This window comes from Antedon bifida, chromosome 7 (assembly GCF_963402885.1).
Source record: "Antedon bifida chromosome 7, ecAntBifi1.1, whole genome shotgun sequence".
Lineage (NCBI taxonomy): Eukaryota > Metazoa > Echinodermata > Crinoidea > Comatulida > Antedonidae > Antedon > Antedon bifida.
Genome location: NC_136232.1, coordinates 6,747,284 through 6,764,790, shown reverse-complemented (window position 1 = coordinate 6,764,790; position 17,507 = coordinate 6,747,284). Strand labels below are relative to the sequence as shown.

General features: G+C 36.0%; 1 protein-coding gene and 4 non-coding genes across 8 annotated transcripts; 1 reads left to right on the top strand and 4 right to left on the bottom strand.

The window, feature by feature from the left end:
* Positions 1-3,197: 3,197 nt before the first annotated feature.
* Positions 3,198-8,724, top strand: LOC144847645 (agrin-like). Of its 4 annotated transcripts, none has more exons than XM_078704127.1 (9): positions 3,198-3,315; positions 4,055-4,213; positions 5,169-5,477; positions 5,625-5,747; positions 5,930-6,112; positions 6,663-6,863; positions 6,990-7,132; positions 7,307-7,580; positions 8,186-8,724. In XM_078704127.1, the coding sequence occupies exons 2-9, from the start codon at positions 4,060-4,062 to the stop codon at positions 8,200-8,202; spliced, it is 1,404 nt and encodes a 467-aa protein (XP_078560253.1). In that variant the 5' UTR covers positions 3,198-3,315; positions 4,055-4,059; the 3' UTR covers positions 8,203-8,724. The 4 variants fall into 4 exon arrangements, with proteins under 4 accessions (XP_078560253.1, XP_078560252.1, XP_078560251.1 ...); XM_078704126.1 differs by having other exon boundaries at positions 4,055-4,222; XM_078704125.1 differs by having other exon boundaries at positions 4,055-4,342; positions 6,990-7,047; positions 7,252-7,580.
* Positions 8,725-9,106: 382 nt separating this feature from the next.
* Positions 9,107-9,196, bottom strand: Trnar-ucu (transfer RNA arginine (anticodon UCU)). Its single transcript is given in 2 exon segments — positions 9,107-9,142; positions 9,160-9,196. It is a non-coding gene; the product is annotated as a tRNA-Arg (tRNA).
* Positions 9,197-9,382: 186 nt separating this feature from the next.
* On the bottom strand, positions 9,383-9,472 carry Trnar-ucu (transfer RNA arginine (anticodon UCU)). Its single transcript is given in 2 exon segments — positions 9,383-9,418; positions 9,436-9,472. It is a non-coding gene; the product is annotated as a tRNA-Arg (tRNA).
* A 188-nt stretch (positions 9,473-9,660) lies between these two features.
* Trnar-ucu (transfer RNA arginine (anticodon UCU)) lies at positions 9,661-9,750 on the bottom strand. Its single transcript is given in 2 exon segments — positions 9,661-9,696; positions 9,714-9,750. It is a non-coding gene; the product is annotated as a tRNA-Arg (tRNA).
* Positions 9,751-9,937: 187 nt separating this feature from the next.
* Positions 9,938-10,027, bottom strand: Trnar-ucu (transfer RNA arginine (anticodon UCU)). Its single transcript is given in 2 exon segments — positions 9,938-9,973; positions 9,991-10,027. It is a non-coding gene; the product is annotated as a tRNA-Arg (tRNA).
* Positions 10,028-17,507: the final 7,480 nt, after the last annotated feature.

Below are 17,507 nucleotides of genomic sequence, written 5' to 3'. Positions count from 1 at the left end.
TCACAAGCTTGGATAATAAATCATATCGGATGATCTCCTCAAAACAATACTAGGCCCATTTTTTTCACCAAAATGTCATTGTTAGTACAGTATATGTTTATTGTAAAATCTGTTGAAATGAAAAGAATTGTGTAAGGCCTACAATGAAAACGACATTGTCATATATGCAATATCACATCATTTGTTTAAAGCTGGTCTAAAATGTTTACTGTTACTGATGTTTAGTTCGTGTGTACTAAAGTTTGATTCCCACTCGACTCGAACGCAACGAAACGAAGTGGGCGCAACGAAACGACGTGGGCGCAACGAAACGAAGTGGGCGCAACGAAACGACGTGGGCGCAACGAAACGACGTGGGCGCAACGAAACGACGTGGACGCAACGAAACGACGTGGGCGCAACGAAACGACGTGGGCGCAATGAATAGACCAATCACGACAGGCGGATGATCGACGCGTCTTGATAGGTCAAGTTGCTTGCGATGCGCTTACGCCACCCGCGTTGCGTCCAAGAAGTGGGACGTTAACTATCAGATGTTTTAATTAATTATGTTGGCCCACTTATCTCTTGTGTCTTATTTTGTGTTACATTAGTGGCGGATAGATTACCCATGGGGGGATATGGGCCTTGCTGTTAAATATAGGACTAAGTATTGGATTGTCTGTCAATGATGGAAATTCGTGTACAGGCCCCGGGTACAAGGGACATTAGGCCTACTACGAACACTGTACTTTGATACAGTAACATTTTTCTTGTTTAAAATTAAAAAAATATACATAGTTATGTAGGCTCAACATCCGCAATCATGAAGAAGAGCCCATTCGTTGAGTGATTGTATAATAATAATACGCTCATACGAAGGTTACATTTAATGCGGTTACATTTTTACAACAATTGGAATGTTTGTTTATGTAATCCACCTAGGATGTGGTTGGCGTCAGCGTATGATATTTTCCATAACAGGTGATACACACTTTTAAACATTTCCCCCGATTCTATTTTTTTTTATTCAATGGACTGAAATATTAGTAGCCTAACTGTAGACCAATCACAAGTACCCACTTTCCTTGCAAAGTGAGTCACAGACCCTTCAGAAGAAAAAGTTCAACAACAACAACTTTCGAGGGTTCAATATAATTGGAACAGTTTTCAAACTCGTGACAATCAAACCCGGATACAATAAAGCCAATACGAAGCGTTAGTTTAAATGCCTTGTATCACTAATCACTCTGTTCCCCGGGGGTGCGATCATGGTGCGATGTATACTCTTGACCTCTCAAGGACTTGTCAACAAAATATAAGCTATAGCCCGGTGTATTAACGCGTGGGATGTGACCTGATGCATGGAACGTGCGTAAATAAATGCACGTTCTTGTTTTAGATGTTACAAGTTTCTTAAAAAAACGCTTAACAAATCGCGAAATAAATCTTATTATTATTGATTGATCGATTGGTAATCTCAAGTTTAAATTGTTTGAAGGTTTGCATGGCGAAAACATTATGTTGATATAAAGTTTGCGACACACCACGTGGTAGTGAAAACAACTGCTGTTGTAGGCCTATACACTTTGATCGTCCTCAGTGAGTGAGTACATCAAACTTTGTCAAAAGAACTAAAGTTTGTAGATTACAAACATGATTAAGCAACTATATGTGTACATGTATGTACTGTAATATGATGTACAAAGCATTTTGTGGAAAATATTCGATTTGTTTGTATGTGTAGTATAAGGCCCATAATCAGTTTTTTATGGATAAATATTCAATTACATTTTCTCCGATTTAGGAGTCACATCATACGTTAAAGCTCTGTCTACACTATCCACGATTCTGTGGTAAATTTTAGACATTTATATTGAATTCATGTTAATCATGTATAGAGAATAAGTAGAAAAAAGAAAATGAAGATACATTGAATTGTACTGTTGTTTATAAAATGAAATTGATGAAGTTGAATAAAAGTGGTGGTTTTAAGCCACAAAATACAAAAAAATCTCTATAAAAAGTTGTTCAGATGAATAAAACATTACCATAAGCCCTTTCTACACTATAAAACTAGTTTGACAAAAAAGGTAAGATGTGCTCAAATATGCCAGTGATATGCCCAAATATGGTAGTGATATGACATCATCATGTCCATGGGCACATCACATACAGTTTGATAGTGTAGGCAGAACTAGTCATAACCAAGATTTATTTATTTATTTATTCAATTTTCTGCCATATAGCCTACAATACAAAGAAGACAAAACAAATATAAAAGGCAAGGAAAGACCAACAGGTGCTAAACACCTATGCTAGTTGATCAACCGAGAACAGAGCACAGAAATAAACCAACAAATAAAACTACGTTCTACAATGTTAGCATCTACAAGAAAGCGACCAACTACACACATTTTCAATATCAAAATTATTTAAAAAATAAATATTGAGATACCAATAATTTGGTTTTAAAAGAACTAACAGAAATATCTAAGTTGCGAATTTCACCGGGAAAGTTGTTCCAAATTCTGGTAACATGTGGGATATATGATATATGAAGATGTGTTGTTACATGATTAATACACTTTTCATGCAGATTTCAGTTAAATTAAAGACAACAATTCCTTATTTGGAGGAATAAGATAATTAAATTAGTTGAGTGGGCGAAGATGATGTATGTACACTTTGTTGAGCCAAGTAGTCGAATACTTCCGATATTATCCCGAATGAACCCTCACTTTCTTTTTGATACTTAGTTTTGATTATTTTCCTGTATATGAGTGAACTTTGTCGATCCATAGCCGAATATAACTTCCGATTTTATCCATAATGAACCCTCACTTTCTTTTTGATAGTTTTAATTATTTTCCTGTATGTATGAGTTTTTAAAACAAGGCCAGTTAAACATAAGACATATTGTAAATGAAATGACAATGGATAACAATTCAAAAAATTATCGGTTGATTAATATGATTAGTTAAATTTACAATATAAATATGTTTTTTGTTTTGTTTCAAAATTCATATCTGTTACCAACTCGGCTCCTCGTCAAGTACAGCTAATGCAATTATAAGTTTAGATAAGAAACTTAATACTGTACAAAACTTTCCAAGGCTATGACGTAGGCGTTGGACGTGCATTTATTGGTTGCATGTCCCTGACCTATGTGTCACATGCGCAGGTCTTAAACTTCGATGACCTCACCTCCGTCTGTTTTCATTGTTGCTGGAAAGGTTTAAAATGAGACACCGGCTCCGTAACTTGTCATTCTGGAGCTGAAAGCTCAAATCAAATACATCTTGAACATTTTTCTACAAAGCAAGTTTGGAATAAGTAAGTTTTTATTTTTGTTTTATATTGTTTGAACTTTATTTAAATATTTAGTTTGTGTTCTGTACAATTGGTTGTAACCATTTTTGTAATTGGGACTGTAGGCCTATTGGAACAAAGTATAGTTCGAACTTTATTTAAAGTTATAGTCCGTGACAAATTTTGAACAAAAGTTTACATTTTGTTTAATATTGTTTGTACTTTGTTTGTAACTATTAGAGTGACATATTTGGAACAAAGTCATTTTTTTATTTTATCTTTTTTTTTAAAATCTTGGAGTTACAGTTTATTGAAAGTCATGTTACTGTATGTGAACGTTTTCGTAAGATGAGATTCAACGTCTAGATCTTTAGGCTTATTTAAATTGGATCGTCCATCAAAAATTCTCGTAACATGTGTTTAGTAGAAACGACCTATCATAATAATTGTATCAACACGTTTAAACGTATTTGTTGAACCGATAGCGATTCTGATTAAACTGTCTTTACTAGGAATTACTACTAGATAAATGATTTGTTTTTGAGAAATATTAAACTTATATAGGCCTATACTCAATAGAACTTTAATTTTTATACTTGTAATTATTGTAGTATACTGTTTATTTTCAAGGATATTAAAAAATATCCAACATGTGCATCCTTTTTTGTTTTTATCATCTTGATTAAGTTTAGAATACAACACGGAGTCAACTCCATGTTTTAACAATGATTGACATTTATTGTAATAATTATTTTATTTCCAGAAAGCATGATGAAAATTGTAATGCTACTGGTCTTGGTGTGCGCATCAACGCTCGATGCCTGGGGACCGGGACGTGGTGGTGGTGGTGGTGGTGGGCGTTTTTCAGGTGGAAAAGGTCCCGGTGGTGCTGGCGGACGTTTTCAAGGCGGAAGAGGTCCAGGTGAACAAGGTACAGGTGGTGCCGGAAGACGTTTTCAAGGCGGAAGAGGTCCAGGTGAACAAGGTACAGTTGGTGCCGGAAGACGTTTTCCAGATGGAAAAGGTCCCGGTGGTGCTGGCGGACGACGTGGTAAGTTAATTTAGTTGTTGATATAGAAACCAACATGATAATCTAACTTAAATGAGTAAAATGCAATAGTATAAAATATAGTAAACTTTAAAATTATTAGCCAAAAGGGCTAAACAAATACCATGGATCATTTATCCATGACAATACATCCATCCATATATATCTGAAAACACAATTTGCTGTTAAAAATGGATGTCATTATCATTTGTGCAGTGTTTATCGTATATACCCAAGATGTTGCGCCATTTATGTACTGTACAGTAGTTTGGAATACAGTGCAAAATTAGTAATAAATGTGGTATGAATAAATGATTGACCGTATGAATGAATGAAGTTGGTTGAAAATAAGTAAAGCGCCCTCAATTAATGTACCGTCTATCATGACGTTCATAATGCAAAAACAAATAATAACAAATGTATTTAGCTCTATTTGAATGGTTTTTTTATAATAAAATAATAATAACAACATTTCCATATACAGTATTATAAGTCAACAATTGAGTAAGTGAGTGGCCGAGCCATAACATCGGCAGGGGTTCGAGGCTCACTCACTCCATGGTTCTGGTGGTAGAACGAGTCTTCTCGGATAAGGACTATAAACCGTAGGCCCAGTGAACACATCTAGCTCGTGTGCACTTTAAAGAACCTAGTACATGTTTCGAGACGAGTAGGGGGTTACCCCGGTGTATTAGTACATCACAGCCACTGATCACCAACTGGGCCCTCTGGGAGACCAGTCTTTGACTGAAGAGGTTACCCAGTATAAATATATATTTCAATCAATCAACAAACAACCCTATTTACTGGACATATTTTCACATTTTAGAACTGAGTTGCGACATGATACCAGAGGACAGGTCATGTCCACCATTCGAAAGAGAAGTTTGTGGCACAGATGGAAACACATATTCAAATATATGTGAATTAATGAAAGTAAGATGTTATGGAGATGACTCGACTGTAGAGGTTGACTATCCTTGTGCATGTGGCTCTGACGATTGTGCTAGGCCAACTCCTGGTGGAAGGCCAACTCCTGACAAAAGGCCAGACTTTGGCGGAGAAAGACAACGTCCATCAGGTGCTGGAAGACCTGACGTTGAACGCCCATCTGCACAGGAGATTAATGGAAAACCAGGTAAGTCATGGTTTGCCTAAAAAATAATTAAGTCCTGATATACGTTTTGTCTTTTTTCGTCTGGCCTATATACGTTTATTTTAAGAAATGCTATATGTATTTGTTTCAAGAGAATTATTCTGTAATATATTCTGTTTTCTTATCTAGATGGACGTAGACCACCACATGGACGCGAACCACATGGACGCGGACCACATGGACGCGGACCACATGGACGCGGACCACATGGAGGCGGACCACATAGACGCGGACCACATGGACGCAGACCAGGTATGTTATAAAAATACATTACACTTGCCTGGTGCTAGGTAGGACTAGTCTATGTTTAGGTGTGGGAAAAGAATTTAGATATACTATTTTAGTTACATTATAATTTCCACAAATCTGCCTGTAAACTGTACTAATACTTTTGTACGAAATACAGTACTATTTTTACAATTTTTTTCTTCTAGATTTAGCAAGATTAAACATAAGTGTAGTGTGTAACATGAGTGAAAACTGTTCACCAAAATTGAATAAGACTGTATGCGGAACAGATAATATAACATACTCAACATTTTGCGAATTATTGGCTGTTAAATGCGAAACTGAAGATACAGATCTTGCTTTTGAACACCCTGGTGATTGTGGAGAAGGTAGGGTTGACCTCATCTTATTTGTTGACAATTTACCGCAGTGATACACAAATGTTGTTAAATTATAGTTTACAAATATTAATAATAATGTTAAATTTAATATCGTAAAATGCAGGGCGTCTCTAAGCGTGGTTCCCACTAGAACGCAACGCAGCGACGTATTGACGCAAAGTGATGTATTGCGTAATCACAAGTGGGAACCGACGACGCAACAGTGCTGCAAAAGTCGCAGGTTTGATTTCACGCATGCGGGGGCAAACACAATTATTGGAAGTGCATTTTCTTATGTTGCGTAGGTTGCGTTACGTTGCGTCGCTAGTGGGAACCAAGCTTAAGCGCTGAACAGTCAACAGAAAATGTTATTAAAAGAGCAAATGATTAGTAATGAAAGTTAGGTGGGAGTTGAAGTAACCGATTCATCTTTCCTGATTGAGTTTGAAATGGCGTTCCAGGAAAAGGCGCGCTGTCCATAATATTTACAAACAAAAACACATTTCGGAGCGAGCTGCGTACCCTTTTTCATCAAAAGAATGGCCTTTTTTTCTCGCAGGCTTCAATCCAGATCCTGAAAAGAGGCAACAGTTTTGTGAGATGCAGTTTGAGGAATGTGAAAATCGTACTGCTGATATAGACGATGTATTAATCTGTGGCAGCGACAACGTCACCTACAATCGATGCGAATTCAAAAGAGCAAGATGTTTAGATATTTTCTTAACTATTGCAAAGAGAGGAGAATGTACAGAAGATCAAGGTATTTTTATATTGCTTTTCATCAAATTTGATTGTTTAGTCTGCCACGACAAAACGACTTACATTATTGCTGTGCATGTTGTTTTATCTTGTCTAGCAAACTAACTAGCATTTTATTTTTTCTTAGGTGATCCAGAAAAGTATTGTGTAAAATGTCCATTTTCATTTGATGGCGGTAGATCAGAAGGCGGTAGACCAGATGGCGGTAAACCAGAAGGACGCGGTGGACAAGAAACCCGTGGTAGACCAGATAGAGGTAAACCAAAAGGCCTCGGTAAACCAGAAGGACGCGGTGGACAAGAAAACCGTGGTAGACCAGATAGCGGTAAACCAAAAGGCCGCGGTAAACCAACAGAACGCGGCGGACAAGAAAACCGTGGTAGACCAGATAGCGGTAAACCAAAAGGCCGCGGTAAACCAGAAAACCGCGGTGGACAAGAAAACCGCGGTAGACAAGATGGCGGTGAACAAGAAGACGGTAGACGACACCATGGTGGTTCACACCACGGTAGATCACACCACGGTGGTTCACACCATGGTAGACACCACGGTGGTGGACGAAGGCCACACCACGGAACAGAACACCCGGTTTGTGGAACAGATGGTGTAACATACCCTTCGGCATGTGAACTGAAACGAGAAGCCTGTCTCCTTAGAGACTTCGAACTAGATATTGAGACATTTGGACCTTGTGCAACTTCAGAAACTATTACTGAAGGTAAATACGATGTTTATGTTGATTTAGGTTATTAAAGCATTTGTCATTTTAGAATTTAAATCCAAGATATATATGACTCTTTTAATGACACGGTAATAATAATGACTAGTGTGTTCCAGTACATTGGTGTAAATTCTCTTTCGATCATTGTTATACCGCAGTCTCCTAAATTCTCGTTTTGTACCTGTTGTTATAATAATCTTGGATTATATAGCGTCTAATGTTGTGAAACCTCTAAGCGCTGTACACTAATACGATAAAAGGGATTCCAACCATGCCCAAAAAAAACCCAAACCGAAGTAAGGTGATACGCCTTCGTCACTAACCAGGGATCGGTCTAATTGAACCCCGGTCAGCACCAGTTGTGTCTCGGTCATCCCGGACTCAGGCGCCTCCTGCCCTACTTAAACTAGATCTAAAACAATCTAGGTGGCATGAAAAAGGAGAAAAAAGCGGATTAATATGCCTTTTTAAACAAGTATTTCAGTGTTCCATAATACTTTCAGGGAAGAGTGGAATTTCCCTGATACTACTTATTTTGTACATAGGCCTACGCTATCCTAATAACTGTATTAATTATGGTATTTTTTTTCTAATATTTTCAGGTCCAATAGATCCTTGAAGATGACATTGTGAAGTGGTTCAAAGTTTTAAAAGGAAGAAGACTTTACTTTAAAATGATTCATTCGAACATTTATGGATATTCTTTAATTTTAACCAAAATTATATGTAAATCAAGATTCGAGAAGGGAAGATGCAGTACTACAAAATACAATAATTTTTTTTAAACGGTATTCCGATGGTGAAACTTTATTACAATGGTGAAACGGTATTTCGATGTTGCAACGGTATTCCGATGGTGAAACGGTATTCCGATGTTGCAACGGTATTCCGATGGTGAAACTTTATTCCAATGGTGAAATGGTATTCCGATGTTGCAACGGTATTCGCATAGCATGGGAAACCATAATTCACCATCCCAGCGTGTGGATAATACAGATTTATACTAAAATACAAAATAGTAATGAAAATAAACCTGAAAAGAAATATTGTTAAATATTTTGTTATCTAATAAATAAATTGCAATGTAAACAAATAATTTGATTAGGGCCTATCCCTTCCATTATTTGTAATTTCTGTTAAATTCTTTGTTTATAAAATAGTAAAACATGTATGTTTGTTTTTTTTATATTTTTTTTATTGATGTAAAGCGTTTTTGAAAATAAAATAAAATGTAAAAAAATATACAAAAAGACAATGCTTAGTGCCGTATGTACCAACGTGTTAACTTTTTCTTATTAGGACACAACGCAAGGACGTAAGCGCAACACAAGTATTTTGACCAATCACAAGCGATGGATTATTCGAACTGTCGCTTGCCATTGGTCAGCTCCCTACGTCCTTGCGCTGCGTTCTAATGCGAATCAAGCTTTAGAAGTGAGTGACGTTGACTTTATCAGCCATTAAGAATAATATAGACCGTGTATCGATGTTTCAAGTTAACCTAGTAAAAATATAAAAAATAACATCTCCGGTGGGACTCGAACCCACAACCTTTGAATTGCATCGATTCCAACCATAGAAGTCCAACGCGCTATCCATTGCGCCACGGAGACATCTAATGAGATTACTGTTAAAATCTCGAACTGTCTCTTCTTATTGGTCAGCTCCATACGTCCTTGCGCTGCGTTCTAATGCGAACCAAGTTTTAGAAGTGAGTGACGTTGACTTTATCAGCCATTAAGAATAATATAGACCAAGTATCGATGTTTCAAGTTAACCTAGTAAAAATATAAAAATAACATCTCCGGTGGGACTCGAACCCACAACCTTTGAATTGCATTGATTTCAACCATAGAAGTCCAACGCGCTATCCATTGCGCCACGGAGACATCTGTTGAGATTGCTGTTAAAATCTCGAACTGTCTCTTCTCATTGGTCAGCTCCATACGTCCTTGCGCTGCGTTCTAATGCGAACCGAGTTTTAGAAGTGAGTGACGTTGACTTTATCAGCCATTAAGAATAATATAGACCAAGTATCGATGTTTCAAGTTAACCTAGTAAAAATATAAAAAAATAACATCTCCGGTGGGACTCGAACCCACAACCTTTGAATTGCATCGATTCCAACCATAGAAGTCCAACGCGCTATCCATTGCGCCACGGAGACATATGTTGAGATTGCTGTTAAAATCTCAAACTGTCTCTTCTCATTGGTCAGCTCCATACGTCCTTGCGCTGCGTTCTAATGCGAACCAAGTTTTAGAAGTGAGTGACGTTGACTTTATCAGCCATTAAGAATAATATAGACCAAGTATCGATGTTTCAAGTTAACCTAGTAAAAATATAAAAAATAACATCTCCGGTGGGACTCGAACCCACAACCTTTGAATTGCATCGATTCCAACCATAGAAGTCCAACGCGCTATCCATTGCGCCACGGAGACATCTGTTGAACACATTTAAAATCTGGAAATACGTATAATACGTATGCTGAGATTCTGTCAATGATTGACTTGACAGATGTTGAAGATGTATAATTATTTACCGGGTAAAAAAAAAAATTATATCTATAATAAGGCCTATTTTTTATATTCTCTTATTTAATAAAATGTATTTGTTAAATTATGTTTTCTATTGCTGTATCTAAGGATTAATTTTTAATTATTTTTTAACAAGTTTTTTTTGCCTTTTCCATGTACGTTCTTTTCAACATTCTTGACATACCTTTTGTAGAGAAAAACGTGTAGGTCTTATGACAAAAATGGAAGGTGCAGTTCAGTTCCTTTTAACAGATGTTAGGCCATACATTACGATGCCAATTTACTGTTTTAGGTAAGTCTACTTTGTTGTTTGGATCCAACATGGTAGCTCCTAGGCTTCTGTTAACTGTTGGGTAGTCATATTTAGGCCGGTGTATGGTGGGTGTAGTGGATAGTGAAACATACGTGTGTAGGCCTACATTGTATTCAATTAAGTGTGAGTTCGAGTCCCACCCGGAGATGCGTGTTTTACCAGAAGATTGTCCAGCTGTAATTTCGGTAATGTGCATAGAAAAACTTTACTCGTTGAGCCGAATTCAGATGTGAAAAACACATAAGACAATATAAATAAGTGAACAATCGGGTTACATTTGATACGTTTTATTGAAAAACATCAATTGAAGTATAAAATATAATGATCGATTCATATTTACATGAGGCCTATATAGCCTAAAGCTTATAAGTGTTTTAAAGAGGGGTGGGGTTATTAGCTGTTGAAGGCGGAGACAATAGTTACTGATTGTCAAACGTGTACAGACTTCACTGCCCTCCGGATAGTTGAAAATAATGCTATTGATTCTATACAACCTGTGTGTGAATCAACATTCTACACAACCGTGTGAACCGACTCTACACAACCTGTGTGTGAATCAACATTCTACACAACATGTGTGTGAATCAACATTCTACACAACCTGTGTGTGAATCAACATTCTACACAACATGTGTGTGAATCAACATTTCATACAACCTGTGTGTGAAACAACATTAAACTCTGTGTGAATCAACATTCTATATAATCTATGTGTGGATCAATATTCTACACAACCTGTGTGTGAATTCAACATTCTATAGTCTACAACCTGCGTTTGAATCAACAGTGTACGTGAAAAAAAATATTCTACACAATATGTGTGTGAATCAATGTCAGTTATTAAAAGTTTTGACGTCATAACACACATTTCCTCGCGTGCCTCCACATTGCTACCCGTCGTCTTCCAAATTATTGTAATAGTTTCTTCCGTTGGACTATATCGGATATTATACCTGTTATAATGTTAACGTTTTATTGAAGTTCGATTACTGCATAATTCGTGCGTGGCATACCTCTACGTATACTTGCTTTATTATTTGTCTTGAGATCTAGCTGCGCATACGTTAATCCCTCGACATTGCGATGCTTTCGTTCCTTCTTCACTGGATTCGAACCATGAGATAATTGTTTTGATATATCTTTTGCTGGTGGTACTATCGTGCTAATATCATGATAGTCATTTTGCACCCTGTTATCAATTGTCGTAGTCGTAGGCGGCCTACCAGAAATAAAAAATAACCCCGCAGCGTTCTTGTTCACAAACACGTCGTCCTCAAAAGCTCTCGTTGATGGCACGTCATCTTCCGCGTCATCGTCGTTATGAGTTCGTTTTAAACAAGACGACGGCATTATAAGATCGTTGATGTATCTATTATTATCGTAAGTTTTCTTTCCTTTAAAAAGCCATAAAACAATGATCACCAGAAGTACCAATGCAATACACGTAGTACTGATGCTAACAAAAACAGCAGTCGGATGCGTCTTATTGATGACGTCAGTTTTTCTGGAGTCTGTGAAAAAAGTTGAAGGGAAATCGGTCGTTGTTTCTGGTGCTGGATCTATAGTTATAAATGCGTTGATTGATTGTGCAATACTCTCATCGCTCAGTGTAAAATAACAAAAGTATACACCCGTGTCGTTGCTTGAGACTTGTTTGATTTTCAAGTCAAAACGTTTGTTATTTTTACTTACTATCACAGATATGAAACGCCGATTGTCTTCTTCCGATATCACTACGTCATTTGTGGATAATGCTTTGTGATTCTTATACCAAACGATATTTTCGTCACGAAACTGTAAAGGGCGGGAAAACTCGCAACTCAGTGTTAGCGTAGAGCCTTCAATAGCGTGCCCAGACTTAGGTTGTTTCGTAATAATGCCTGAAGCCTGACACAACCCAATGAATATAAAAACAGCCCTAGATACATTTATCAGGGCTACAAAGCCATAATTCACACTTCCACCCAATACCATCTTGGAGCAGCTTACTAATGTGTTTAATTATCTTCAACACATAGTAAAAAAAAAATTATATTGTCACTCGTCATTGTATGTAAATTAAAGTATACGATAATTTTGGTTGGATAATACTCGGATGTAGTCCCATGGTAGCAATGATCTCAACAATCGTTTCCTTTGTGGTAATCTAACCAAATTTACAATTGATTTAACAATCGTTTCCTGGAGACAATAATTGAATCTGAATAATACGTAATTAATCTGTTAGACTGCATACCATATTAAGTCTGTCGACTTGTAAAGGAACGAGACAAATAGATAACAAGGGTGGAGCCGAGTTTTTGAAATGACGTAATTCTCTCGTCAACTGGGTCATGTCAGTCATTTTGGTCATATTTGCCAGTTTGATTTTCCCACAACAGTATTAGATACCAATACAAATTATTGATGTTAATTCAGTTTATTGATAACTATTAATTTGATGATTTGATTAAAGTATTTCACATACTGTATTTGGAATGTTAGATGGTCATATTTTGTGTCTGACGATTGTTATATCTTTAGGCTTCTATTAGATTCACCCAGGTCTACATTCTATACTAGTTCCAAACTCATTTTTCCTGAAGTTTCCTTCTTAAATAGAGATTTGCAGTGAAATATCATGCTTAGGCCTACCTAGCCGGCCTAGGGCATGATTCCTCTTTGTGGAAAAACCAACCCCTGTAAAATCATTTCTACGGGCGTGAAGAGTTCGGTGCCATTTGTATTAATTGTCAACTTCTATTTCTCACTTACTGTTTTATTCAGGAAATATTTTCTCATATTAAAACTATTCAAATGTCATGAAAATACTAAAATTGTTTTTACACATTGAACTTAATGTATATATTATAGTACAATTATTAATGTTGGTTACAGTACTAACACATACGTGATTCTGTATAAGAAAATGACAACTTTGAAAGTTCTGTTTCGAATGGTTAGTCTATAGTAACATCAGGCATTTAAAGTTGTAAACGGAATCGTATTTTTAACAATTTACTATATTTCAGGAAATGTGTTCTTGTTTGTCACCGGTTTTAAGTGTGAACATGTTTTAACAAAAAATCTGTACACTTTGAGTAGAGCCTAGACAATATATAATTCAAAAATGAAATATTATTTTTAATTTTACTTTGTGGTAAGGATATAACCGAACCAGTTTGTTCATATAATCATATCTTATATATGGGAGTAAACTAGACACGTGTGAAAGTAGAAATTAAGCAAATGAAAGAAAGAAATGTGCAAATCTATACAATTACAATTTGTGTCAGCCGGCACCCAATTCTGCAACTGTCACTAGATCTTTTAACCGACTATCGCAAGTCATCGAGACAAAGTAAATATAACAGTAGGTGCAGTATATTATACATTTCAATGAATGTTATCTCTGTATCAAGGATATTATAGTAGAATAACTCCTCGTTCTATTTTTTTGTTTGCAGACAGGGTGAGTGGGTCTGAAGTACCCATGAGACTGAAACTTAATATGGAAAGTTTTTAAGAAGTATTAATTCGGTACTGTTTCTGCAATCGACGTGAACGTTTGACATTCTCGGTATTGATTTGTCGATTTTGTTTTTGCCACTCTAAATATCACATAATTTATGTCCAGATGATGCAAATTGGCAAAAAGGCGTACATTATCTTACTAAATATTTTATTTGTATGCCTTCACCTGTCACCTATATTCACCTGTATGTAAGTTCCTTCTGAAACATTGATAAAACTGTGCTTGGTTTTGTCGATTTGTCATGGAAAATCCACTGCATCACTGAAGAACATTCTTAGAAATATCTTAACCATTTACTTATAATGTATATCTCATCTTGATCTCTTAAAAGTCCTTGTATTTTGGACGTTGTGATACGTCTACATGGGTTTGATATCTTCAAGAACTGATGATAATATTTTTAGAAATGTCCATTCAACATTTATTGATAATGTTTATTTTATCTTTATCTCCTAATAGCTGTCCTTGTATTTTGGACGTTGTGATAGGCTACTTCTAGTTTGATATCTTCTGAACTATGGTAATGTTCTTAGAAATGTCCTTTCAATGTCGCTACTGAGTCGATGTCTTTTTGACATCTTCAAGAACTGAACTATGGTAATGTTGGGAAGGCAACTTTAAGGACGTCATTTCAACCGTGTGTGAACTGCTGCTAGCATTGTCTTTGAGTAAACCAACACGATGCATTCGGTCAGTGTTGAGAGTCGTATACTCACTTCGTGCTCCTCCTTCTTTTATGTATTCCTGATACTCTGATCGCTTCTTACCTTTATGCTGACTGAAACCATTCCAACTCATAAATCTTCTTCGTTTTCCATCTTTATTATCCGCTTGAAAATGCAAATGTTGATGAATTAATTGAAAGGTTGCGATTTGTTTGCGTAAACACAAAGCAGTAATAATGATTGTAATAAAAATAATAAAAAAGAAAATTCCGTCTGCCATTAAATGCAAGATTAGCGCACTTTGTAATTTTGTATCAAGATAATTAAGATCAATATTATCGTTATTATTTAAAGTGTTCTTGTTTGTTGTTGTTGTTGGTACACTTGGCCGATTTGGTGCAAGTAGCTGTGACACCATAGATGTTCCATCACCATTGTGGTGGACATTCGTCGTTAGTGTTGGAATCGCTCCAGATTTAACTATTCTGCGAACACCTATAGAAGCAGCAGGCGATGGCACAGTGCTACCCCTCGAAAATACAACACAGAAATAAATACCGGCGTCCGAGAGTTTTACGTTGTATATTATCAATGTGAATCGACTTCCCGAACCAGAAATTATAACATGTGTCCTGTTTTCAAGCGCATTCGAAAAAACATCATTATTCCTTGTTAAAGCCCCACCAGCACCAGATTTATACCATGCAACATGGTCCTGTGTTTGACTAAGGTTCAACCTCTGATTAAGTCCGCATGTCATAGAGGCAACGTCACCTTCATTTACGGTAACATTCCTCGGCGTTTCAAAGAAAGCTATCCGTTGCATACATCTAGAAATGTGCAGGTATGAAAGTAGTGTAGCAGTAAAAACATACAGTTCGCGCAAAATCATAATGAAAAATATTATGAATCATGTGCACTTATTGACGATAAACAGATCTATCTGACGTACATACTCGACAAAATCATCAAAACAATGCAGAGGTTTGTCCAGTTATATCCAGGCGAATAATCTGTGTTTTTTCAAACAGTGTTTCCCAGGCATATTATTCTCAAACAACTCAGCTTGCTAGCTTGCATTATAAACAAAGTACGTATTGCTGTTGTCAAAATCCACGGCACTTTGACCTATAATATTATGAACATGAAAACCTGTCAGAACGGCGTACTCCACGCTGGGTTTGATATGCCCTCCTTCTATAAAATCATTATTCAAGGACAACATTTACCAGAATACATTTTGTTCCAGCTTGTCTCTCCTTAGGTCAACCTGCGTATGACCTCAATGTGTGCATAATCTTGCGACGCAATGACCAGACTCCCGAGGTCGTGCTACAATAACCTCCCCAGGGTTTTTACATTATACGAATAGACTTACAATTAAATTGTATGAATTTGCAAAACGTGTCTTCACACACCAGGTGTGACCTCATCCGATCTTGTTTTCAGATATTGAATAAAGCAAAACGGAGTTTGAGAACGATCTTATTTATTATATCGGAGTGAATCATCCAGAACAAGGTTTGCAACATTTTGAGACAAACACAGGAAGCAATAGATATCTCTGCTAATCTATCTGTACTGCAAACTCAGGAACTAACAAAGTTTTAAAAAATAAACTTTAATTACTAAACTATCCCGCGGGATAAATCGGTCGTCACTATTCCAGCGCCACCCTTAGTCTACTTACTGACCGCAAAATATTGCATAAAAATTACTAATACCGAGTCGACTTAGATTGGGATTATATTTTGTTTCACCCTACTACTAAAAGGTCAATTTTACTGTATAAAATGAGTAATTATGACAAATAAAATCGACAGCTATTTCGATGATAGTGAGTATTGCTTCCGGTTGTCTGATTACGTTTAATTAACGCTTAGTTATCGAATTTGACAGGTCCAGTTAAGACAGGTAACACTCCTGGATTATAACAGACTATTGAGTTAAGCTAAGTTTAATTACGTAAACACCATTTGTAGTACTTTTGTTTCAAAAAGTAGAAACATTTTTTTGGTAACTGCAAGAATTACGTCCTGATTCTTGTATCTGAACTATTAAGATGTCTTTCTCAATGACGTAATTTTTATAGAATATCATCAGTAATACAAGAAACCTTTCTTGAATAAACAACGAATCGACAACATTTCGAAGAATTTTTCTTTTTTGTTGATCTAATCGATCGAAAAGTACTAAAAATTATACTACTTACAACAATATTTCGCAAGCATTCAGTTTTCTTTCTCAAGTAGACTGTTGATCTTGGTTACAAAAGAAAAAACATTCTCTCTTATAATATATTAGGATCTAAATGAACTTTTTCAAGATTGGAGTAACATTAGTAATTTCTGTTTCTTTTTTAGTTTCTTTTCTATGTTTCCTTTATTTTCCTTGAATAAATAGGTTAATGTTGCAATTTAAACTTTTATTTTTGTTCTTACTATTATTACAATGTACATACTGTTAGGATGAAATGTCTAAAGTTAATATGCCTACAGACTTTATTGAAAGTTGTTTTCAAAAACTTTGGAAAACTTCAACAGTACGTTTCCATTTTCTTTCTCCAATACATAAAAGAATATATAACTTATTGAATTACCATATCAATTTAAAGAAAACTTTTTTATATTACATTTAAAGCCATTTATGAATCTGTGTTATGAACCCAAATATCTCACTTGGGAATTTGTTTCGATTGTGCCGGAAATGTTTCTTTAGAACCTCAACAAGCGAACACATGCGATTCATTTTGTCATTTTTGCTTACTAAATGTATCCGACATTTTTTCTAAATTGAGTCACAATAGACTCAACTGATGAACTTTGGTAAGACAGTATAATCGAGTCTAAACTAAAAAGAATTTTATCAACGGTTGTAGGCATAAGTTATATT